This window comes from Delphinus delphis, chromosome 13 (genome assembly GCF_949987515.2).
Source record: "Delphinus delphis chromosome 13, mDelDel1.2, whole genome shotgun sequence".
NCBI classification, from domain to species: Eukaryota; Metazoa; Chordata; class Mammalia; order Artiodactyla; family Delphinidae; genus Delphinus; species Delphinus delphis.
Window position 1 is genome coordinate 21,353,081 of NC_082695.1, and position 25,219 is coordinate 21,378,299.

Sequence of the window (25,219 nt, forward strand, 5' to 3'; positions counted from 1 at the left end):
GGTAGGGTGGGTAGAGACAGGGGCATCCAGTGAAATTTATTCCACATGGGTCATGTCCTACCAAGAGGTCTGATCACTGGAATTACTGCTCATCCCTCTTTCATCACCAAATCCCCTGTTTTTTCTAACATTTTTATGGTAAAAAATTACAAAGACACAGAAAACTTGAAAGAATTACACAATGAATAGCTACATATTCACATTAGGATTCTGCAATTACTAATATTTTATTAAATATGACTTTGCTAAATGTGCTTTATCACGTATCTATACATCTTTTCATCAATCCATTTTTGGATACAATCTAAAGTAAGTTTCAAATATTAGTATACTTTCCCCCAATACCACAGCATGTATGTCACTAACTATAGTTCAATATTTACTTTTCTATTAAAAATTTACACATAGTGGGCTTCCCTGGTGGCGCAGTGGTTGAGAATCTGCCTGCTAATGCAGGGGACACAGGTTCAAGCCCTGGTCCGGGAAGATCCCACATGCCGCGGAGCAACCAAGCCCGTGAGCCACAACTACTGAGCCTGCGCATTTGGAGCCTGTGCTCCGCAACAAGAGAGGCCGCGATAGTGAGAGGCCCGTGCACCGCGATGAAGAGTGGCTCCCGCTTGCCACAGCTAGAGAAAGCCCTCGCACAAAAAAGAAGACCCAACACAGCCATAAATAAATAAAAATAAAAAAAGAGTTCCAATTTCAACGGTCAGCTACTCTTAAAAAAAGAAAAAAAAATTTACACATAGTGAAATGCATAATTTTTAAGTGTTACCATCTGATGAGTCTGACAAATGCGTACATCTAGGTAACCCAAACATACATTAAGAGAGAAAACATTCCCATCACCCTAGAAAGTCCGTTCATAGCCCTTTCCAGTCAATCCTCCCAAAGGCAACCATTGATCTGTTTTCACCACAGATTAGTTTTGCTGTCCTAAAGCTTGTTGCTAATGGAATCATAAAATATCAATACCTTCTGTGTTTCACTTTTTTCACACAATCTTATGTTTTTGAGATTCGTTCATTTTGTTGTATGTATTTTACAACTATACAGCAGTTTATATATCCATTCTTCCACTGAAAGAACACCTGGGCTATTCTCAAGATTTTTCTATTATGAATAAAACTGCTATAAACATGCTTACACACATCATTTTGTGGACTTATGTTTTCAATTCTCTGAGGTAAATTCCTAGGAGTGGACTTGCTGGACCACAGGGCCAGTGTATGTTTCCATTCTAAAGAAACTGCAAGACATTTTTCTAAAGTGGTTGTACTGTTTCACATTTCCAACAACATGTGAGAATCAAACATATACATCCATGTATGCATGCATCCTACAATTTAACGTTATAATTTTGCTTTAAATAGATATATACATAGAAAAGAAATAGAGTCATCCCTTGGTATCTGCAAGGGATTGGTTCCAGGACGCCTGTGGATACCAAAATCTGCAATGCTCAAGTCCCTTATATAAAACATAAATCAATCCAGGATGGTTGAACCTGCAGATGCAGAACCCACACAGATAAGGAGGGCCAACCATATGAGGAAAAAACTTAAAAGTAGTCTTTTATACTTCTCAACATACGTATTATTTCTGGTGCTGTTCCTCTTTTCCTGAAGAGCTGAGTTCCCACTGGATATCATTTTTCCATCAGCCTGAAAATCTTCCCAAGGCATTTCTTATAGTACAGATCTGTTGATAATTTTCTCAGTTTTCACTTATCTGAAAATGTATTTTAGTTTCATTCTTAAAACATATTTTTGCTGGTTATGGAATTCTGGGTAGATAGTGTTTTTAATTTTATTTATTTATTTATTTTTGGCTGCATTGGGTCTTCGTTGCTGCACGCAGGCTTTCTCTAGTTGAGGTGAGCAGGCGCTACTCTTCGTTGCAGTGCGTGGGCTTCTCATTGCGGGGGCTTCTCTTGTTGTGGAGCACAGGCTCTAGGCGCATGGGCTTCAGTAGTTGTAGCACACAGGCTCAGTAGTTGTGGCTCGTGGGCTCTAGAACGCAGGCTCAGTAGTTGGGACGCACAGGCTTACTTGCTCCGTGGCATGTGGGATCTTCCCGGACCAGGGCTCGAACCCATGTCCCCTGCATTGGCAGGCGGATTCTTAACCACTGCACCACCAGGGAAGCCCCGGTAGACAGTGTTTTCAGTTTTAGGTTTTTTTTTTTTCAGCATTTTGAAAATTATGTTCCACTGTCTTCTCCATTCCATTACTTCTCATAAGAAATCAGCCATCATTTATACTGTTGCTCCCTCTCTTTCTAATATGTCAGTTATCCCAGTTACTTTCAAGATTTTCCCTTTATAATTGGTTTACAGCAGTTTGACTATAAAGTGCATAGGTATGGTTTCCTTTGTATGTATTTCCTTGAGCTTAGCTGGATTTTTAGAATCTGAAAATTTATTTATTTATTTTTACTAAATTTAGGGAGATTTTAGCCACTATTTCTACAAATATTCTTTTTTTCCATTATTTTGTTTATCTTGGCTTTCTGCAACACAATTATACATAATGTCCCACAAGACACTAAGGCTCAGTTAATTCTTTTCAACCTATTTTCTCTGATTTTCAGGTTATATAATTTCTATTGACCTGTCTACAAGCTCATGCCTCTTTCTCTGTCATCTCTAATATTCTCCAATTTCTGCCACTTTTGGTCACTCTCCAGTACCTTCACATAATTGTTTGTTTTACAGTTTGCTTAGACTTCATAATTGTTATGTGTAGCTGAGCTGATATAAGCTACTTTGCCATTATTAGAAACTGAAACTTCCTTCTTTCCCTGTGTATCTACAAAGAATACAGGTGATTCTACTATAATTAGCAAGTACTATGGAAAAAAGGTGTTCTATGATTCACACTGATGTACTTTTTGTCTTCTGATTAAAGACTGGAGCCACAAGAGACTCTAATAACACTATTCAGTAGAACTTACTGAGACAATAGATTTTTTTCTGTGTTATCCAATATGGTAACCACTTGGCACACAGACTACTGGGCACTTAAAATGTGGTTATTGTGTTTGGGGAACTGATTTTTTTTTTACTTTATTTAATTCTAATTAATTTAAAATAACCACATGAGGCTAATGGCTACTGCATTGGGCAATATGACTCTAAAGATCATCTGATGTGATCTTTCTGTTTACAGATGATGAAACAGCAACTAAGAGTTTCCAGAAGTGGCCTGCCCATGATACATGGCTGCTAGTGGCAAAACCAGGATTCCAATTTAGATCTCCCAATTCCTAGTCTGAAGCTCCTGCTACTCTGTAGAGGAAGAGAATGCAAAATACTATGGCTGGAACAGGACAACCGAAAATATAATAGGTGAGTGATGATAAATTAGAACTTTGAAAAAATATAGCTGGAAAAAATGGAACAGCTGAGAGCAGAATGATTTGCAAACATATCATACATTACACATACATACACACATATTCACTGGGTGTGCTCATTTCTTTTAAGGTAATAACTGTTTTGTTAGTAGGAGAAAAAGAGCCATTTATAACTCATTACAGGCCCAAAAGGTCTGACTCAATTTATACAAAGTACAAAGAGCACAATCAAGAAGTTGATGTCCTACCTCCATTGTTCACCAAGTGTCCACTTTCCAAGTCCTACAGTCTTCAGTGACTTGGAGTTACAGCTTAACACTTATTTGTTTCTCAAAAGCCTGTAAGACACACACCACTGGAAAGGTTGCCAAGCATTCCCCTCCTGAACTTAATACTCCCTATGAGGATACGGCTCTCTGCTAAAATGGAATGCGTTTTACCTTTTAACCACTCTCCTATACTACTGGAAGTAAAATAATTACCTCACTACATTCTTTCACTCTGTCTCTGTCTCTGTCTTTCACACACACACACCCCACAAACCTTTGTGTTGATTTCATACTAGCACTACTAATATACTAATACACATGGTGTAGAAAAATGTCTGCAAAAAGGTCCAAGATAAACAGCATTGTTTTTGGAGAAAGTGCCGTGGTCAGGATGATGTCATAAAAAATCAACTAATCAATTTCCTGTACCACATCCTGAAGGAAATCCAGAAGGCTCAATTTTCTCACAGTCGAGTAGTCTTTCTGGGGGGACACTAACTGTTCCTGTGAACCCACAGGTAGTAAATTGATAATGATTATTATTTACCTTAAATCTTCAAAATTACAAAGAGTGAAATTTCATTGTAAAAGATCTTTAATGTGGGAGGCATTATGAAAATACAAAAAGTATCCTTATTAAATGTGAATTTCAGATTTTAGTTACTGACAGCAAAGAAAAGAAAAAATGAGTAAACTTAGTTGGTATTTACTACTGGACTTCAAAATGCTTCCTCTCCAGATCTGAGTAAAACAAAGACCACCCTTCACAACAGCCAAGGAGAGATCATTCTTTACCTATTATACACCCTCAGTGCTTTTCCTCCAGGCAACAAGCACTCACCAACACTGGGCTGGCACACCGCAGGAGACCTGCCAGATTTGAGCTCCTTGAGGGCATGAACAATGGCATATTTAGCTGTATACCCAAAGGCATTATAGCACCTGACACAAAGTAAGTGCCCAGTAAGCATGTGTTGAATGAATGAATGAGATTATCAATATAAATAAGCTATTCTCCTTTCCCTCCAGAAGCTGCCAGTTAAAAATGAGAAGACCACCATTACAAACAAATAATCAATAAGCACCATAACTGAGGGTATCCCTAAGGGCTGTGATTTGCCAAACAATTTGAAAAAAATCTAAAGATTAATAAGAAGTGCTTCTGGCTTTAGAACAGCCTTTGTGGTGAGCAATTTGGGAAAAACTTTTAATTTAAAATAGGCATAACACCTGTTGACCCAGCAATTCCACTTGTTACACACTACACTCGTCCTAAATGTATACAGACAGACTTGTAAAAGGTCTTTTTTCCTGCAACCATGTTTGTAAAAGGAAAAAAAAAAACCTCCCTGAACATTCCATCAGCAGACAAAGGGTACATCCATAATACACATCACTACACAGAAGTTCAAAAGAACATGGTTGATCTGTACGTGCTAACATGAAAAGAGGTTCAACACTATTAAGTGAAAAAACATTTGGTAAACGTATCATATTCCCACCTATGAAACACGAAACCATAATAGAAAATGGGCTGGGGGCTTCCCTGGTGGCGCAGTGGTTAAGAATCCACCTGCCAATGCAGGGGACATGGGTTCAAGCATTGGTCTGGGAAGATCCCACACGCCGTGGATCAACCAAGCCCACACATCACAACTACTGAGCCTGCGCTCAAGAGCACGCAAGCCACAACTACTGAAGCTCACACACCACAACTACTGAAGCCCACGCGCCTAGAGCCCATGCTCCGCAACAAGAGAAGCCACTGCAATGAGAAGCCCATGCACCACAAGGAAGAGTAGGCCCCACTTGCCGCAACTAGAGGAAGCCCACGTGCAGCAACAAAGACCCAACACAGCCAAAAATAATAAATAAATAAAATAAATAAATTTATTTAAAAAAAGAAAGAAAATGGGCTAGAGCCATGCTGTCTAATACAAACATAATAATTTAAACTTTCTAGTAATGTAAAAGAAAAGTGAAATTAACATATTTTATTTAACTCAATGTATCCAAAATATTATCACTATGCTGTCATCAATATGCAAACTAAGTAATGAAATACTTTACATTCTTTTTTTCATTCTAAGTCTTCAAAGTCCAGTGTGGATTTTACATTTATGGCACATCTCAATTAAAACTACACACGTTTTAAATGCTCAACAGCCACATGTAGCAGTGGCTACCAAAGTGGACAGTGTAGGTCTAGAAGGATACACTTCAAACTGGTAACAGTGGTCACTTCTAGAAAGGATTGTGTTTAATCTTTTACATCAATAACTAACTCATGTATTACTTACATAATGGTAAAAACACAACACTAAAAAACCAAGCAGTATGGGAATATAGATGGCTGAGCAAATATACCTATTCCAAGAGTTACTGAATATCTAGGTAGAGTAGGGGGGACCAGGGAAAAATAAAATTTAACAATATCATTTACAATAACACACCCATGTGTGCGCATGCACACATGTACACACACACACACACACACACACACACAAAAAACCTAAGGATAAAACTAAAGGAAGATATGCAATAGTTCTACATTGAAAACTATAAAACATTGCTGGAAGAGAGTTTACAAGGCCTAATAAATGGAGAAATATACCATGTTCATGGACTATGAAATTCAAATATATTTATAGATTCAAAGCTATCCCAATCAAAATTCCAGCAGGATGTCTGAGTGAAGGGAGGGGGGACTATAAGCTAATTCTAAGACAATATATGTTTTATATATTTATATAAATATATACTTGCATATACATGAATGTAAAGAACCTGGAATAGCCAAAACAATTTTGAAGAAGAACAAAGCTACAATAATTTCTAGAGTCATTAAAAAGCTACAGTAATTAAGCAATATGCTATTGTCATAAAGATAGACAAACAGATCAACAGCACACATCACTTTGTTTCTGACAAAAGTGGCACACAGTGCAATCTTGTGAATATATGGTGCTGGGTCAACAGGGTATTCACATGAGGGAAAAACTGAACTTTGATACCTGCCCCAAACCAAACACAAAAGTAAATTCCAGGTGGCAGCAGAGCTAAATGCAAAAGGTAAACATTAGAGCCTCATAGAAAAATATCTTCATGACCTTGGGATACATAAACATTTTCTTAAACAGGACACGAAAGGCACTAACCATTAAAGAAAGGAATGGTAAACCGGCCTTCACCAACATTGGTATGATATTGGGTAGAAAAGATAGAAATTGATGAAGAGAGCTTTTTTTTTTTTTAACATACTTATTGGAGTATAATTGCCTTACAATGGTGTGTTAGTTTCTGCTTTATAACAAAGTGAATCAGCTATACATATACATATATCCCTATATCTCCTCCCACTTGCTTCTCCCTCCCATCCTCCCTACCCCACCCCTCTAGGTGGTCACAAAGCACCCAGCTGATCTCCCTGTGCTATGTGGCTGCTTCCCACTAGCTATCTATTTTACATTTGGTAGTGTATATATGTCCATGCCACTTCGTCCCAGCTTACCCTTACCCCTCCCCATGTCCTCAAGTCCGTTAGAAAGAGAGCTTTAGTGAGCAGAGACAATTCAAACAAACCTGGATAAGAAAAACACTGCTGAGGAGTCTAAGATAAGGTCTTCTATGCAGAGGGACCATAATAAATAAAGATACAGAGGATAAAGTATACGGCACGTTTAACGAAGTATGGCAAGTAGACTTGTATGAAACAGATTATAAGGTGTTTGACACGCAAAGCAGCTGAAGAAAAGTAATAGGAAAAGGTTATGAAGGGGTTTGGACTTTATCTTAAAGGAAACAAAAATTTGTCAAAGGCTTTTAAGCAGGAAAATTACACAATCAGGGCTAAAGTTTAGAAGGGTAACTCAAAAAGCTCTGTAGTTGACGGACTGGATACATAAGAAACTAGAATCAGGGCAGAGTTAAGACAGATTTCACAAATTAGAATATTTACATACTCCAGCGTGACAAGAGGTATGCAAAGCTCCTAACAAACAGCTCTTTTTCAAAGCGTATCCAGTTTACTTGAATATCTGGGGGAAAACAATTTTACACTACAATAAGCACTGATGTTATACAGGCATATGCAACATTCATCATTTAAATGATGATGACAATGATAATGCCAATAATAATGCTTTTTTGAATCTTTATGTCTCAGGCATTCTTTAAAGCAAGCCCTTTATATAAACTAACTCACTTAATTCTCACAACAATAAGCAAGAAGGTACTATTAGAGTAACTTCTATCTAACTACAATATAGTTATTTACTCAGACATTTTGAATTTCTATATACCTTTTTACTTTTTATTTATTTTTTAATTAAGGCTTAACAATCCCTTATATTGCTGATGATAAAACTTGGTACAACTACTTTGGAAAACTGGTAAAAATCTAATGAATCTAAACATATATATGACCAAACATTTAACAGATATAAGTGCTGATGTTTACCAAAAGATATATATGTTTATAGCAGCTTTTTCATAACAGCCAAAAATCAGAAACAACTCACATATCCATCACACTTAGAAAAGTTATGTAATTTTCAGGGTCAGAGTAATAAATGGCCAAGCCAGAGTGCAAGCCCAAGGCTGTCTAATATCTAAATTCACACTCTCAGCCACTACCCTACACCTGAAAGAAATTATTTATATTCCTATGGCAGTGGCTTCAGGCTATGCTCATAGATCCAGGAGAGTGTTAAAAAGTATAGAAAGTTCTGAGAGGAGGCTACTGCAAAAGTCCAGACAAAAGATGATATGGCAGAAGGAAGGAGGCAGAAAAGGGATTTCTTTTATAGAAAGAAGAGAACCCAGTAACAAATCAAACATGCTAGTGAGGTGGCTTGGGCAACAGGACAAATGGTGAATGCAGAAGTAGGCAGAGATTGAGGGCTAAGTCAGGCATACTAAATTGAAGACGGGTGCCCAGGAGGCATCTGGATAAAGAAATATGAAGCTCAGGAGAGAAATCAGACTGATAAAAAAAACTTCAGATTCATCAGCATATGTGCATATCAGATTCCCTGAATAGAGAATAAAATCTCTAAAACAATATAATTAGTGTATTCTTCTGACAATTAATATTAGCTCACAGGAAGGTCTCTGTGGCCATCTGAAATTAATTTTGAAACTGTTAAAGCAGACAGAAGGTTAGTTAGAATGAAAAATCCTGTGGCGAAGGTATCACCTCTGCTATTAAGTATCCGAGAATAATCGTACAAAAGAAAAACATTTTGCTTTTTAAGGTAAGTGGCCAAAGTGGTTTCAGGCTGCTATCTTGCTACTTGGGAAAATCTTAAAATGTATTATAGCAAAGATGTAAGAGGCAGAAAGATGCAGCTTGGTTTTCTCACCAATCATAGCATTCATAGTGGTTAATTTTTGCTTCAAAAGGCAGCTTCCTATATTTTATTTCAATATCAAAATAATGCAAAAGGAAAACCAAGATAAAATTTGAGGTCACAGATACAATGTAAGAGTAGAATAATCATTAAAAAGTACATCCTCTGAACTTTTTATACTCAAAGGGTATGATTGCTTTGGGGGAGAGTTCTCAAAGTTCTAACCAGTGCAATAATTAAGAGAAAAAAAGTAGGGGTATAACATAAGGAAAGAAATGCACAAAATCATCATTATTTGCAGAAAGTCTGCATTACAAGAAAATCCAAGGGAATCAATAAAAAATACTGAGCTATAATGACAATTTTCACATAGTCAATTACAAAACGTGCAAAGTAAACACCTTCCCTCTTTGGCATCAATAACTAATTTTCAGAAAAGACACAATGGAAAAAATATCCCATTTCCAACAATATATATTAAATATCTAGGGAAAAACCTCCCCAAAAGTGTAGATCAGCGAGGGGAATAAAGAGTAAATGAAAGAACAGACAAGCCTCTTAAATAGAAGATCAACTATTGAAACGACATCAATTTATCCATAATTAACAAGTAAATTTAATACACTTCCAGTAAATACCACAATGGGAGAGTCTCCAAAATTGGGCAAAATGATTTAAAAATTCATTTGATGGGGGACAGAGAGACAAGGATATCCTAGACATTAAAAATAATAATAATGATATGGGACTTGTAGCAGATGTAAAATATATTATAGAGCAACAATAATTAAAACTATGCATTAGAACACAAATTGCCCAACTGCTCAGTAGAATGATACAGCAATGCCCAGAATCAGATCAATATAAAATAACCAATATTGCAATAGAAAAACATATTTTGAGTATTCAAGATCTTTATAAAAGAGATTTTTAAAAATAGTAAACCCAGTAGTGACCAAAGAAATGCAAATTAAAACAAGAAGATATCTTTTTTTCTTTTTTTTTTTGCTGTACACGGGCCTCTCACTATCGTGGCCTCTCCCGTTGTGGTTTACAGGCTCCGGACGCGCAGGCTCAGCGGCCATGGCTCACGGGCCCAGCCACTCCGCGGCATGTGGGATCTTCCCAGACCGGGGCACGAACCCGCATCCCCTGCATCGGCAGGCGGACTCTCAACCACTGCGCCACCAGGGAAGCCCAAGATATCATTTTTTTAAATATCAAACTGACTTTTTAGTTTTAACAGTAATGCCTAGTGTTAGCTAGTGCAAGGAAATGAAAGCTTTTACACACTGCTCGTAGAACTAAAAACAGATACAGCCCTTCTGAGAGCAATTTAGCAATAAATATCAGAAGCCTTAATGTGTTTTTTTCTAAGCAAGCCCACTTCTAATACATTAACCAAAAGAAATGATGAGAGATATGTTCAAAGATTTATCCATAAAGATGTTTTTCCAGATTTTATAATACCAAAAATTTTGTAACAAACTAAATGTATAACAGTAGGGGGAAAGATTAAATAAATTATGATAAAGCCAAAAGACCTTCAGTAGAACATTTAATAAAATGAAGAAATGTTTAAAAATAACTGGAAGACAGGCCAAGACGGCGTACTATCAAGACGTGGAATTCGCGTCTCCTCACAACTAGGGCACTGGTGGGGGACCACGGACACCTAAGGGGATGGGAGGAATCCCCAGCAACTGGGTAGGACATGGGGTGTGGGGGGAGTGAATCGGGAGGAGAAGTGGAGAGGGGAAGGGACTGGCGCCCCTGAGGGGCAGCTGGGGGAGGGGAAGGGATCCCACCCCCGAAGGGGGAAACTGGGAACCATTGGGAGGGCAGAGGATCAACAGGGAGCCATGACCAGGTTTCCCCTGCCCACTTAGACCCCTAGGAACCTGCTGAGTTCCCGGGCCTGATCCTCTGCCCACTGAGGCCCCCTCCAGCCCGCATGGGTCCTGAGGGAGTGGGAAGGAGGGAAGGGGGAGCAAAAGTAAAGGCTGGACCAGGACTGGCATGACTGAGGGGTGGCTGGGGTAGGGAAGAAGTCCCTACACCCAGAAGAACCCACCCACGGTTAGGGGTTCAGTGGTGATGGGGGAGACAGTGAGGGAGGGGTGAGAAAGAACATAAGGGAACGGGCCAGTGCTTTCCCTGTTCACTTAGGCACCGGGAAGCACCTGGGCCTAATCCTCTGCCCTCGGAGCATCCCTCCTGCCTCAAAGAACTCAAGCCCCGCACCTACACCCCCACCCAGGTCCCCGCGCCTCCATACTCGGAGACGCCCTCCAATGAGCTGGGCCTAAATCCCACCCACACACCCTCACTCAGGGACCAACTTCCAAACTCCTGAACTCCACACTCCAGAAGCCCTCCCTTCCACATGCTGCCTCTCCCCTTCTGCGCAGGTCCTAAGCAGAGGCCCTGCCCACACTTGAACATCACCTAGGCCCAGTCCCACCCTAAACCCCACCCCTGCCTAAGTTCCACCCCTCACCTAACCTCCACCCCCATAGTCAAGGCTTTTTTTCTTTTTTCCTCTTTTAGATTGGGGTTCTGTTTTACCTTGTTGATTCACTGTTGTTGATTCTTTTATATTTTCATTTCTCCTAATCTTTTATTTTTCTAATTTTATTTTATTCTTTATACTTTGTTAGTGATCTCTCCTTCTGGCTTGTTTCCCCCACCCCCACCCTTTTTTCTTTTTTTTGTTGTGGTTTTCTTTTACCTTGTTGCAACTGTTTCAATTATAGTTTTATTTTACCTAACATATTTTTTATCTTTCTAATTTTATTGTTTTCTGTTCTTTGATATTGTACTGCTCCTTTTTTCTTTCTTTCTTCCTTTTTTTTTTTTTTTTTTTTACCGTGCCACAAAGCTTGCAGGATCTTGGTTCCCAGGCTGGAGGTCGGGCCTGAGCTCCTGTAGTGGGAGCTCCAAGTCCAAAACCCTGGACTAACAGAGAACCTCAGACCACAGGGAATATCAATCAGAGTGAGGCCTCTTGGAGGTCCTCATCTCAGCACCAAGACCCAGCTCTATCCAACTGCCTGCAAATTCCAGTGATGGATGTCTCAGGCCAAACAACCAGTAAGACAGGAATACAGCACCACCCATCAAAAAGAAAAGAAAAAATGACAAAAAATGACAAAAAATGACAAAAAAATATGTTACAGAAGAAGGAGCAAGGTAAAAACCTACAAAATCAAATAAATGAAGATGAAATAGGCAAACTACCTGAAAAGGAATTCAGACTAATTACAGTAAAGATGATCCAAAATCTCGGGAACAGAATGGAGAAAATATAAGAAACATTTAACAAGGATCTAGAGGAACTAAAGAGCAAACCAACTGTGATGAACAACACAATTACTGAAACTAAAAATACTCTAGAAGGAATCAATAATGGAATAACTGAGGCAGAAGAACAGATAAGCGAGCTGGAAGATAAAATGGTGGAAATAACTGCCAGGGAGCAGAATAAAGAAAAAAGAATGAAAAGAATTGAGGAGACTCTCAGAGACCTCTGGGACAACACTAAACGCACCAACATTCGAATTATAGGGGTCCCAGAAGAAGAAGAGAAAAAGAAAGGGACTGAGAAAATATCTGAAGAAACTATAGTTGAAAACTTCCCCAATATGGGAAAGGAACTAGTCAATCAAGTCCAGAAAGCACAGAGAGTCCCATACAGGATAAATACAAGGAGAAACATGCCAAGACACATATTAATCAAACTATCAAAAATTAAATACAAAGAAAAAATATTAAAAGCAGCAAGGGAAAAGCAACAAATAGCATACAATGGAATCCCCATAAGGTTAACAGCTGATCTTTCAGCAGAAACTCTGCAAGCCAGAAGGGAGTGGCAGGACATATTTAAAGTGATGAAAGGGAAAAACCTACAAGCAAGATTACTCTACCCAGCAAGGATCTCATTCAGATTCAATGGAGAAATTAAAACTTTTACAGATAAGCAAAAGTTAAGAGAATTCAGCACCACCAAACCAGCTTTACAACAAATGCTAAAGGAACTTTTCTACTCAGGAAACACAACAGAAGGAAAAGACCTACAAAACCAAACCCAAAACAATTAAGAAAATGGTAATAGGAACATACATATCGATAATTACCTTAAATGTAAATGGATTAAATGCTCCAACCAAAAGACACAAACTGGCTGAAGGGATACAAAAACAAGACTCATATATATGCTATTTACAAGGGACACACTTCAGACCTAGGGGCACATACAGACTGAAAGGGAGGGGATGGAAAAAGATATTCCATGCAAATGGAAACCAGAAGAAAACTGGAGTAGCAATTCTCATATCAGACAAAATAGACTTTAAAATAAAGACTATTACAAGAGATAAAGAAGGATACTACATAAAAATCAAGGGATCAATCCAAGAAGAAGATAAAACAATTGTAAATATTTATGCACCCCACAAAGGAGCACCTCAATACATAAGGTAAATGCTACCAGCCATAAAAGAGGAAATCGACAGTAACACAATAGTAGGGGATTTTAACACCCCACTTTCACCAATGGACAGATCATGCAAAATGAAAATAAATAAGGAAACACAAGCTTTAAATGACACATTAGACAAGATGGATTTTTTTTTTTCAGTACTTGGTCCTCTCACCATCGTGGTCTCTCCACTTGCGGAGCACAGGCTCCCGACGCGCAGGCCCAGCGGCCATGGCCCACAGGCCCAGCCGCTCTGCGGCATGTGGGATCCTCCCGGACCAGGGCACGAACCCGTGTCCCCTGCATTGGCAGGTGGACTCCCAACCACTGCGCCACCAGGGAAGCCCACAAGATGGATTTAATTGATATTTATAGGACATTCCATCCAAAAACAACAGAATACACTTTCTTCTCCAGTACTCATGGAACGTTCTCCAGGATAGATCATATCTTGGGTCACAAATCAAGCCTTAGTGAATTTTAGAAAACTGAAATCATATCAGGGATCTTTTCTGACCACAATGCTATGAGACTAAATATCAATTACAGGAAAAAATCTGTAAAAAATACAAACACATGGACGCTAAACAATACACTACTAAATAACCAAGAGATCACTGAGGAAATCAAAAAATACCTAGAAACAAACAACAATGAAAACATGACGGCCCAAAACCTATGGGATGCAGCAAAAGCAGTTCTAAGAGGGAAGTTTATAACAACACAATCCTACCTCAAGAAACAAGAAAAATCTCAAATAAACTACCTAACCTTACACCTAAAGCAATTAGAGAAAGAAGAACAAAAAAACCCCAAAGTTAGCAGAAGGAAAGAAATCATAAAGATCAGATCAGAAATAAATGAAAAAGAAATGAAGGAAACAATAGCAAAGATCAATAAAACTAAAAGTTGGTTCTTTGAGAAGATAAACAAAATTGATAGACCATTAGCCCCACACGTCAAGAAAAAAAGGGAGAAGATTCAAATCAATAGAATTAGAAATGAAAAAGAAGTAACAACTGACACTGCAGCAATACAAAGGATCATGAGAGATTACTATAAGCAAATACATGCCAATAAAATGGACAACCTGAAAGAAATGGACAAATTCTTAGAAAAGCACAACCTTCCAACACTGAACCAGGAAGAAATAGAAAATATAAACAGACCAATTACAAGCACTGAAATTGAAACTGTGATTAAAAATCTTCCAACAAACAAAAGCCCAGGACCAGATGGCTTCACAGGCGAATTCTATCAAACATTTAGAGAAGAGCTAACACCTATCCTTCTCAAACTCTTCCAAACTATAGCAGAGGGAGGAATACTCCCAAAATCATTCTACAAGGCCACCATCATTCTGATACCAAAAGAAGATAAAGATGCCACAAAAAAACAAAACTACAGGCCAATATCACTGATGAACATAGATGCAAAAATCCTCAACAAAATACTAGCAAACAGAATCCAACAGCACATTAAAAAGATCATACACCATGATCAAGTGGGATTTATCCCAGGAATGCAAGGATTCTTCAATATATGCAAACCAATCAATATGAAACACCATATTAACAAAGTGAAAGATAAAAACCATATGATAATCTCAATAGGTGCAGAAAAAGCTTTCGACAAAATTCAACACCCATTTATGATAAAAACTCTCCATAAAGTAGGCATAAAGGGAACTTACCTTAACATAATAAAGGCCATATATGACAAACCCACAGCCAACATCATTCTCAATGGTGAAAAACTGAAACCATTTCCTCTAAGAGCAGGAGCAAGACAAGGTTGCCCACTCTCACCACTATTATTCAACATAGTTTTGGAAGTTTTAGCCGCAGAAATCAGAGAAAAAAAAGAAATAAAAGGAATACAAATCAGAAAAGGAGTAAAACTGTCACTGTTACAGATGACATGATACTATACATACAGAATGCTAAAGATACTACCAGGAAACTACTAGAGCTAATTAATGAATTTGGTAAAGTAGCAAGATATAAAATTAAAGCAGAGAAATCTCTGGCATTCCTATACACTAATGATGAAAAATCTGAAAGAGAAATTAAGGAAACACTCCCATTTACCATTGCAACAAAATGAATAAAATATCTAGGAATAAACCTACCTAAGGAGACAAAAGATCTGTATGCAGAAAAGTGTAAGACACTGATGAAAGAAATTAAAGATGATACAAACAGATGTAGAGATATACTATGTTCTTGGGTTGCAAGAATCAACAGTGTGAAAATGACTATACTACCCAAAGCAATCTACAGATTCAATGCAATCCCTATCAAACTACCACTGGCATTTTTCACAGAACTAGAACAAAAAATTGCACAATTTGTATGGAAACACAAGAGACCCCGAATAGCCAAAACAATCTTGAGAAAGAAAAATGGAGCTGGAGGAATCAGGCTCCCGGACTTCAGACTATACTACAAAGCTACAACAATCAAGATGGTATGGTACTGGCACAAAAACAGAAATATAGATCAAGAGAACAGGATAGAAAGCCCAGAGATAAACCCACGCACACATAGTTACCTTATCTTTGATAAAGGAGGCAAGAATATACAATGGAGAAAAGACAGCCTCTTCAATAAGTGGTGCTGGGAAAACTGGACAGCTACATGTAAAAGAATGAAATTAGAACACTCCCTAACACCATACACAAAAATAAACTCAAAATGGATTACAGACCTAAATGTAAGGCCAGACACTATAAAACTCTTAGAGGAAAACATAGGCAGAACACTCTATGACATAAATCACAGCAAGATACTTTTTGACCCACCTCCTAGAGAAATGGAAACAAAAACAAAAATAAACAAATGGGACCTAATGAAACTTCAAAGCTTATGTACAGCAAAGGAAACCATAAACAAGACCAAAAGACAACCCTCAGAATAGGAGAAAATATTTGCAAACGAATCAACGGAGAAAGGATTAATCTCCAAATATACAAGCAACTCATGCAGCTCAGTATCAAAAAAACAGCCCAGTCCAAAAATGGGCAGATGACTGAAATAGACATTTCTCCAAGGAAGATATACAGATTGCCAACAAACACATGAAAGAATGCTCAACATCATTAATCATTAGAGAAATGCAAATCAAAACTACAATGAGATATCATCTCACACCAGTCAGAATGGCCATCATCAAAAAATCTACAAACAATAAATGCTGGAGAAGGTGTGGAGAAAAGGGAACCCTCTTGCACTGTTGGTGGGAATGTAAATTGATACAGTCACTATGGAGAATAGTGTGGAGGTTCCTTAAAAACCTAGAAATAGAACTACCACATGACCCAGCAATCCCACTACTGGGCATATGCCCTGAGAAAACCATAATTCAAAAAGAGTCATGTCCCACAATGTTCACTGCAACACTATTCACAATAGCCAGGACATGGAAGCAACCTAAGTGTCCATCGACAGATGAATGGATAAAGAAGATGTGGCACATATATACAATGCAATATTACTCAGCCATAAAAAGAAACGAAATGTAGTTATTTTTAGTGCGGTGGATGGACCTAGAGTCTGTCATACAGAGTGAAGTAAATCAGAAAGAGATAAACAAATACTATATGCTAACACATATATATGGAATCTAAAAAAAAAAAAAGGTGAACCTAGGGGCAGGACAGGAATAAAGACACAGACGTAGAGAATGGACTTGAGGACACGGGGAGGGGGAAGGGTAAGCTGCGACGAAGTGAGAGAGTAGCACTGACATACATACACTACCAAATGTAAAATAGATAGCTAGTGGGAAGCAGCTGCATGGCACAGGGAGATAAGCTTGGTGCTTTGCGACCACCTAGAAGGGTGGGATAAGGAGGCTGGGAGGAAGATGCAAGAGGGAGGGGATATGGGGATATACATATGCATATAGCTGATTCACTTTCTTATACAGCAGAAACTAACACAACACTGTAAAGCAATTATACTCCAATAAAGATGTTAAAAAAAAAGTGGAAAATATTAATGAAAAAACAAGTTAAAACAGTATATAATAGGATTTCAATTCTTGTGTGAATACATATGAACAATTATAACTGCATATATGATCAAAAGATTATACCCAAAATAATATTAATAGGATGGTAAGCTTACAGTTGGTTATTTTCATGTATTTCTTATGTAATTAGATAAAACTAATAAATATCACCTTTTAAAAAAACGATGGGGACTTCCCTGGTGGCGCAGTGGTTAAGAATCCGCCTGCCAATGCAGGTGACGCGGGTTCGAGCCCTGGACCCGGAAGATCCCACATGCCGCAGGGCAACTGGGCCCATGCACCACAACTACTGAGCCCACGTGCCACAAATGCTGAAGCCTGTGCTCCTAGAGCCCATGCTCCACAACAAGAGAAGTCACCGCAATGAGAAGCCTGAGCACCGCAATGAAGAGTAGTTCCCACTTGCCGCAGCTACAGAAAGCCTGTGTGCAGCAACGAAGACCCAATGCAGCAAAAATAAATAAAGTTCAAAACTCAATTTAAAAAAAAACCAAGAATCTGTGACTATATATATAATATATATAATAGGATGGTGGAAAATATCTGTTCTTTGCTAAAGGAATAAACTATCTTATCACTCAGCAAAACATGACTTACCTGCTGACCAGGTTTTAGAACCTCATATGGCAATTTCTACATCTCACTTGGGGGCCAGCTTGATTTCTACCTGTTTCACAAACTTCCTCAGGTCTATATCAGTCTCTGTTTCCTCTGGAATTCCAGAATTTTGGCAGCAATTGAGTGTTCTCCTTTTCAATACCTATCACAACCCTATGTCCCTAATTAAAAGCCTTTCTAGCTTATCCAGTAATCGAGCTAATATATACACCTCAAAGGTTAGGAAAATGGGGTATAAATTCAGCTATCTGTCCCTGCACTAAATGGCTCTATCTAGATACTGATGCTGTTTTAGTTCTTAAACCTGGCTCTCACTTCTTAATGCCATCAGTATATCTGCCTCTAGAAATCTGAACTTCTTTTCATTCTCTTAACATCAAGAAATCAGATAATCTGGCTTATAAGAAATGTTTGTAAACTAAGAGTAAATAAGTAAAGAGAAAAATGTTTAGGCAACTCTCTTGAGAATAAAATTGCCAAAAATTCACTGCCCTTGGAGCTTTCAAAGGCTTTTTTTCTGATACCTATGGATGAGAGAGACTTTCTAGGAGTCCAGCTTTCCCAAGGGGAGATTCCAGCATGCCACTGAAGTAAAGGTTTTTTTCTTTCCCAATTCCTTTCTAGTGCCTGACTGTGTTCTAGAGACATGAAGATGCTGGGTCATTTAAATAATATAGTTAATCTCCATAACGTCCTACAGTGACATTCTGAGATGTAAATGTAACTAAACATATTTCCCAACACATAGATTAATTCATAAATTTATTGTTGCCTCTACTATTAACTTCATTCTTATTTATAATATTCTATTATTACTACCATTTATGGAATTCCAGGTACCATGCTAGGTACTTTACATGTATTATTTATAATCCTATCACAACTGTGTATAGAATAAACAGAATCATCATTTTCTGAATAAGAAATAAGAGGCAAAAAGAAGTTAAATAATAACTTCCCCAAGATCCCCGAGCCAGGATAACTGAAGCAGGGATTCAAATCTGGGTCTGTCTCCTACCAAACCCCACCCTCTTTCCACTCTGCAGGCACCATCATGTTGCATCTACTGGATATCAAGTTTCTGAGGATATTTTATTTCATTTATCTAGAAAAGACTAGGATGATATTTCTCTATCATTACGATTCAGGTCTCTCAGTGAGACTTAACATGTTTCTACCACCAGAGTTAAAAATCCACCAAAGAAACAATGTGAAGGATTCACAGCAATAATACTCCATCTCAGATAAAGCATAATGTGTGCTTATTTAATTTAATGAATATATCATAATGATATAGCTTTTTACATATATCCATAGCACATTTGAAGAGAATAAGAACAATGTATCTGACCAAGCTGCTAGATCCTGAGGTCAGAGACCATGTCTCATTTACCTCTATATCCCCAAGTCCTGTATGTGATAGATGTTCAACACCTCGTTGTTGATGAAAGTTAGAAGCAATGATTATCAACTCCTGAAAGTAATATTTTAAGATACCTAAAACATTTTGAGCAGCCAAAAAAGACCCCATGTTTCAAAAAAACTGGTTTTGGTCTGCAGGTAAACTTCCTACCTCTCGATCCTTGAGTTTCATGGCAAGCACCAACTGATGCCTGTGGTTAGTGAGAGCCTCCCGGTAATTTCCTTTGGAGAAGAATGCAGAGCCCAGATTCCCATGAGCTCGGCATTCTCCTGTCTGGTCACCTGAATTGGGTTTAAAAAAAAAAAGATAAAATTTATCTAAGTTACAGCATTATTTATAATATATAATGGCCATCCTAATACAACAGCCACAGATTTACTAGCTAAGATTTCACTTGCCTTCTTTTCTTCTTCTAAAAGACTCTATGTAGGAAGTTATGGTCCTAGAAGTTAAATCTCTGGACAACTGTTATTGATGTTATAACATACAACTGCAGTCAGGGACATAAGTGTTCTGGAAATGAGAGGTCATTGCTTTGTTTCTGAACAACCATCAGCTTGTTGGTTCAGTCACTTTACTCCACACCTACCATAATATGTTGCTTCTTTACAAGTATGCTTCTTTACAAGTATGCTGACCCACCATATCTCTTCTCTTACTGCAATCCTCCAAGTCCTTGAATAATCACTGTGATGATTATCATAAACCACATTTTTTTTTAAAATGAGGAAACAGCAGCACAGAGATTAGGCAACTTGCCGAAGGTCACACAGCTAGTTAAGTGGCAGAGCCAGGATTCTAAACTCAGCGGTCTGGCTCCATAGTCCACACTCTTAACCACTGCACTGCACTATTTCGTCCAACAAAATGATGGTGCATTCTATTGTAGGCAAAAATGAAAATTAAGGTCAAAGATTCACCCACAAATCTATCATCTGAGATATTAAATCTGTGAGCCCATATCTCTGAGGAGGCAATGAATATGTTAATCCATATCTTTTGGCCTTTTGGGAGCTTGATACCTTGTTAAATGAAAAGCCCTAAAGACCTAAGTACTCTAAAACAGAGAATGTTCCCGAGGTACAATCACTTTTCATGGCACATACTACTCCCATTCACATCAGGTTAATCAGCTTTCTTCATTTCCTTTCTGTACTGAAATAAAGGAGAAAAGCATAACTCTACCTAAGGTCTTGGCTACATCCAAGTCCTGCTGCATGTATCCAGTGCTCTTCTCTGTGTTTCCGAGAGACCAGTAAGCACTGCTCAGCGCAGAGAAAACGGAACCTCTCAGTTTGAGGCTGCAGGTGCCAATCTTCAGAGCGGCTTCTAAGACAACCACAGAGGCCCCATGATGGCCAGCTGTCAGGAGTTCTTGCCCAACCACAGACACGACCACAAAGGGACTCTTGTCCAGTTTCATTTTCTGAAGCTGTTGATAAGTGGGCTCGAGGGAGTCTGAAGAAAAACAAAAGAAAATAAGAGAATATAGGCTTATACACAAAACAATCTTTTCCAATACGCTCTAGAAACAAATGTTTATCATACCTTTTTATGGCCTGTTTCAGGTACAAACTCTTCAACCTTTCAATCTAGCACCACCCTTACTGTCCACTCATTCATATGACTGGGTAACACCAATGTCTTTCCAGTAATTTCCTTACATCACTTTCACATGCATACACCACACTTGTCCTCTCTTCTGGTCTTTCTTTGATCAGGACCCACCACTTTCCCTGAATGGTTCTCCCTTCTCTGACCTCCTGCCCTCTCAAAATATCACAGGCACATCACTCAAGTCCCACCCCTACTATATACAGGCAGACCTCAGAGATGCTGTGGGTCTACTTCCAGACCACTGCAACAGAGGAAATATCACAATAAAGCAAATCACATGAAATTTTTGGTTTCTGTGCATATCAAGAAGAAAAAAGAAATCGTCTGAGTTTACTAAGGTAAGATGAAAGACAAAATTAATGTTTATCTCATTTTATTTTCATGTTGTGGAAAGGACACAGATTAGGGGTCAGGAAGCCACAGGGAGATTCTTTCCATTTGAAGCTAGGTTTCAAAGTGGATGACCTCTAAGCTCCTTCTTCCTCCTCTTTTTTTTTTTTTTTTGTGGTACGCGGGCCTCTCACTGTTGTGGCCTCTCCCGTTGCGGAGCACAGGCTCCGGACGCGCAGGCTCAGCGGCCATGGCTCACGGGCCCAGCCGCTCCGTGGCATGTGGGATCTTCCCGGACTGGGGCACGAACCCTTGTCCCCTGCATCGGCAGGCGGACTCTCAACCACTGCGCCACCAGGGAAGCCCTATTTTTTTTTTTAAAAGACTGTTGCAGAGCTAATGACTATAACCTTACAGTGAGGTAGCACTTGTAACACTTTTGTTGTTAGCTTTCCTGAAAAACTGTTTCACATTAGTTGTTCCACTGTGCCTATGTGAAAAAAAAAAAAAAAAAACTATTGAAAGGTTGGTCTCTTTAAACTGTGAATCTCTCAGCCAACAGTACTGCATTAAAATGTAATTTTTACAATTTATGACTTCAAATCTCCACTTGCCACTAAGGAGCTCTCATCCGAATCAACATTACCACGGAAACCTCGAAACCTACTGGTGCCTAAAGCATTTTTCCCTTCAATCAGATCACTAAACAGAGAACAAAGAACATTTTTACACCTATCAAGATGCAAGCAGTACACAGTACCAGTAAACGTTTGCTAACCAATAGGGTTAAATACAGGCACAAGAGCCCAGGAATTGCTAGAACAGGAAAAGAACAATGCCACACTGAAATAACTGTGAGCAGAACTTTGGTGGTATCCACTGATGGATTTGGCAGCCAGTGATGATCACACATTAGCATCCCAATGGCCAATTAGCAGAAGCAAAAATAACAGAATTTTAGAGCTGAAAAGACCTTGAAAACACCCTATTTTATTTATTAAATTTATTTATTTATTTATTTTTGCAGTACATGGGCCTCTCACTGTTGTGGCCTCTCCCATTGCGGAGCGTAGGCTCAGCGGCCATGGCTCACGGGCCTAGCCGTTCCGCGGCATATGGGATCTTCCCGGACCGGGGCACGATCCCGTGTCCCCTGCATCGGCAGGCGGACTCTCAACCACTGCGCCACCAGGGAAGCCCTAAATTTATTTTTATTTATTTTTTTGGCTGTGTTGGGTCTTCGTTGCTGTGCGTGGGCTTTCTCTAGTTGTGGCGAGTAGGGGCTACTCTTTGTTGTGGTGTGAGGGTTTCTCACTGCGGTGGCTTCTCTTGTTGCGGAGCACAGGCTCTAGGCGTGCAGGCTTCAGTAGTTGTGGTGCGTGGGCTCAGTAGTTGTGGCTCACGGGCTCTAGAGCGCAGGCTCAGTAGTTGTAGCGCATGGGCTTAGTTGCTCCGCAGCATGTGGGATCTTCCCGGACCAGGGTTCGAACCCGTGTCCCCTGCATTGGCAGGCGTATTCTTAACCACTGCGCCACCAGGGAAGCCCAACACCATTATTTTAGAAATGAAGAATCTGAGTATTTAAGTATTGAGTATTCACGCAAGGTCAGATAGCTTGGGACAAAGCCAAGGCAAGAACCTATTGCAGGGCTCTAAGTCCAGGCTCTCTGATACTATACCGGGCAAAATTCTTGTTCACACAAGAAGTCAATTCCAGCTGATTTTAAGCAGGGAAGAAATGCACTGAGTGGCTACTGGGAAGGGTGGAAAACCAGGCCTCCAGACCCACAGTCAACTTTTGTGAAAAAGTTCCTGGTGAAGGCAACATCACCACTGCAAGTAAACACAGGACATTGCAGCTTGTAATTCTGCCTCCACCACTACTAAATGCCGCCCTTGGAAAACGGATGTCACTATTGCCACCTGCCACCACTGGAACAAATTCTGTATATCCTTTCTTCTTTTAGCCTTTAGCTCCTAATTCAAAGGTGGAGTCCCAGGTGCAAAGGAGGATGCGAAAATTAGGATCTGATGTTTTCAACTTTTATAGTGGAAGGCAAGGAGGCAGAAGTAAAAGACAGGGAGTTCCCAAAACACAGGAAGAGTGTTCAGACACAGATGGCACGAAATGACTGATGGACAGCAAAGATTCTACTTTTCAGCTGGTGATTATTGTAACCATTGCAACCATGGCTAAGTTCAAAAAAAGAGCCATCCAATAGAGCCTCTAAAACTACACAATCGTAGAAAGAAGAGGGAACATTGCCACAGTTAGAGGACCAAGGGAAATACTTGGAAGATTTTCAAAAGAAAAGGAAATCTTCATTTGTACAAATTTTTACTAAATAAAAATGAAACGGAAGGATTAAGAGGTAAAAGATCAAATTTCCATTTGTGGTATATAGGAAAGAGACTATACATATATAAAAAGATAAATTATAATGCAAGCTCAAATACAGTATATGTTATAAGAGTTTGGAAAAGGGAATGATTATCAAGGGTAATCAGAAAACTTCATAAAAAGAGAACCTGATTTCTTAAAGAAAGGGTAGGACTTAGACAAGTCTTTGTAGTTTCTTCTGTGAGTAGAGGGTCTTTTAGGCAGGTTTGTCCTAAACAAAGGTGCATGGAATGAAAGATAGGTACATGGAATGAAAAGGAATGATGAACAGGGCAGCTTGAATGGCCCAGAGAATATTTATGGGGAAGGAAGCTGATGTGGAATAACACAGAAAATACTGAGCTAAGGATAAAGAGACCTGGATTTCAAAGCCACATAACCTTACTTTCCTCACTTTGTCAAATGTATCACAATTATGATTGTGGTGATGGTTACATAAATCTATACACGTTATAGATAAGTATATGTCAATATTAAATACATATGTGTATATACATGTAAATGTATCTATGTTTGCATCTATGCATGTGTAAAGATATATACACAAAAAGTCCATTTCACTTGATGTAAATTAAAAAAATTTTAATGTCAAACTTCTCTGCTTTGGGCTGTAATTACGTCTCATTTGTCCATACTCACTAATCAGAAGGTCTGGTTAGCAGTTGTACACTCATTTGATAAATAAAAGTGGTAAGATAAGTTTTTTTTTAATGTATAAAAACTGTATAGGCTGCAGAGTGAAGTAAGTCAGAAAAAGAAAAACAAGTATCGTATGTTAACGCATATATGTGGAACCTAGAAAAATGGTACAGATGAACCGGTTTGCAGGGCAGAAATAGAGACACAGATGTTGAGCACAAATGTACGGACACCGAGAAGGGAGAGTGGCAGGGGCGGGGTGGTGGTGGTGTGATGAATTGGGAGATTGGGATTGACATGTATATACTAATATGTATAAAATGGATAACTAATAAGACTGTGCTGTATAAAAAATAAATAAAATAAAATTCAAAAAAAAAGAAAAAAAACTGTATAGGCTGGATTAGGTGATCTATAAGATTCTTCCCAACTATACTATTCTATGATTCTAATTCCTATTCTACAGTAAACTTTGGCTGTTAGCAAAAGGACTAATTGTGTGATTTTCTCAGACTAGATGGAACAGAGTTTTGGCAGCCTGTAGATGTAAAGATGTTTTCCTTTATAGAAATCATGCATAATATATAAAATATCCAATGTCAAAACAACTTCATAAGAATGTAAAGGCACTTTGCAACAATCATTGAACACCAGTTATGTGCTTTCAAAATGTAAAGGCTTTAAGAATTTAAGATA

The 25,219-nt window shown here is 38.7% G+C and overlaps 1 protein-coding gene across 3 annotated transcripts in view; it reads right to left on the bottom strand.

Moving 5' to 3' along the window:
- TTC28 (tetratricopeptide repeat domain 28) overlaps window positions 1-25,219 on the bottom strand; it is a 661,711-nt gene that overhangs the window by 261,460 nt on the left and 375,032 nt on the right. For all 3 annotated transcript variants that reach the window (XM_060028281.1, XM_060028280.1, XM_060028282.1), the window contains 2 exons: window positions 20,722-20,994; window positions 19,687-19,817 (listed from right to left, as the gene is read on the bottom strand). In XM_060028281.1, the coding sequence (XP_059884264.1) occupies window positions 19,687-19,817; window positions 20,722-20,994 (404 nt within the window). The remainder of the gene's footprint in view (window positions 1-19,686; window positions 19,818-20,721; window positions 20,995-25,219) is intronic.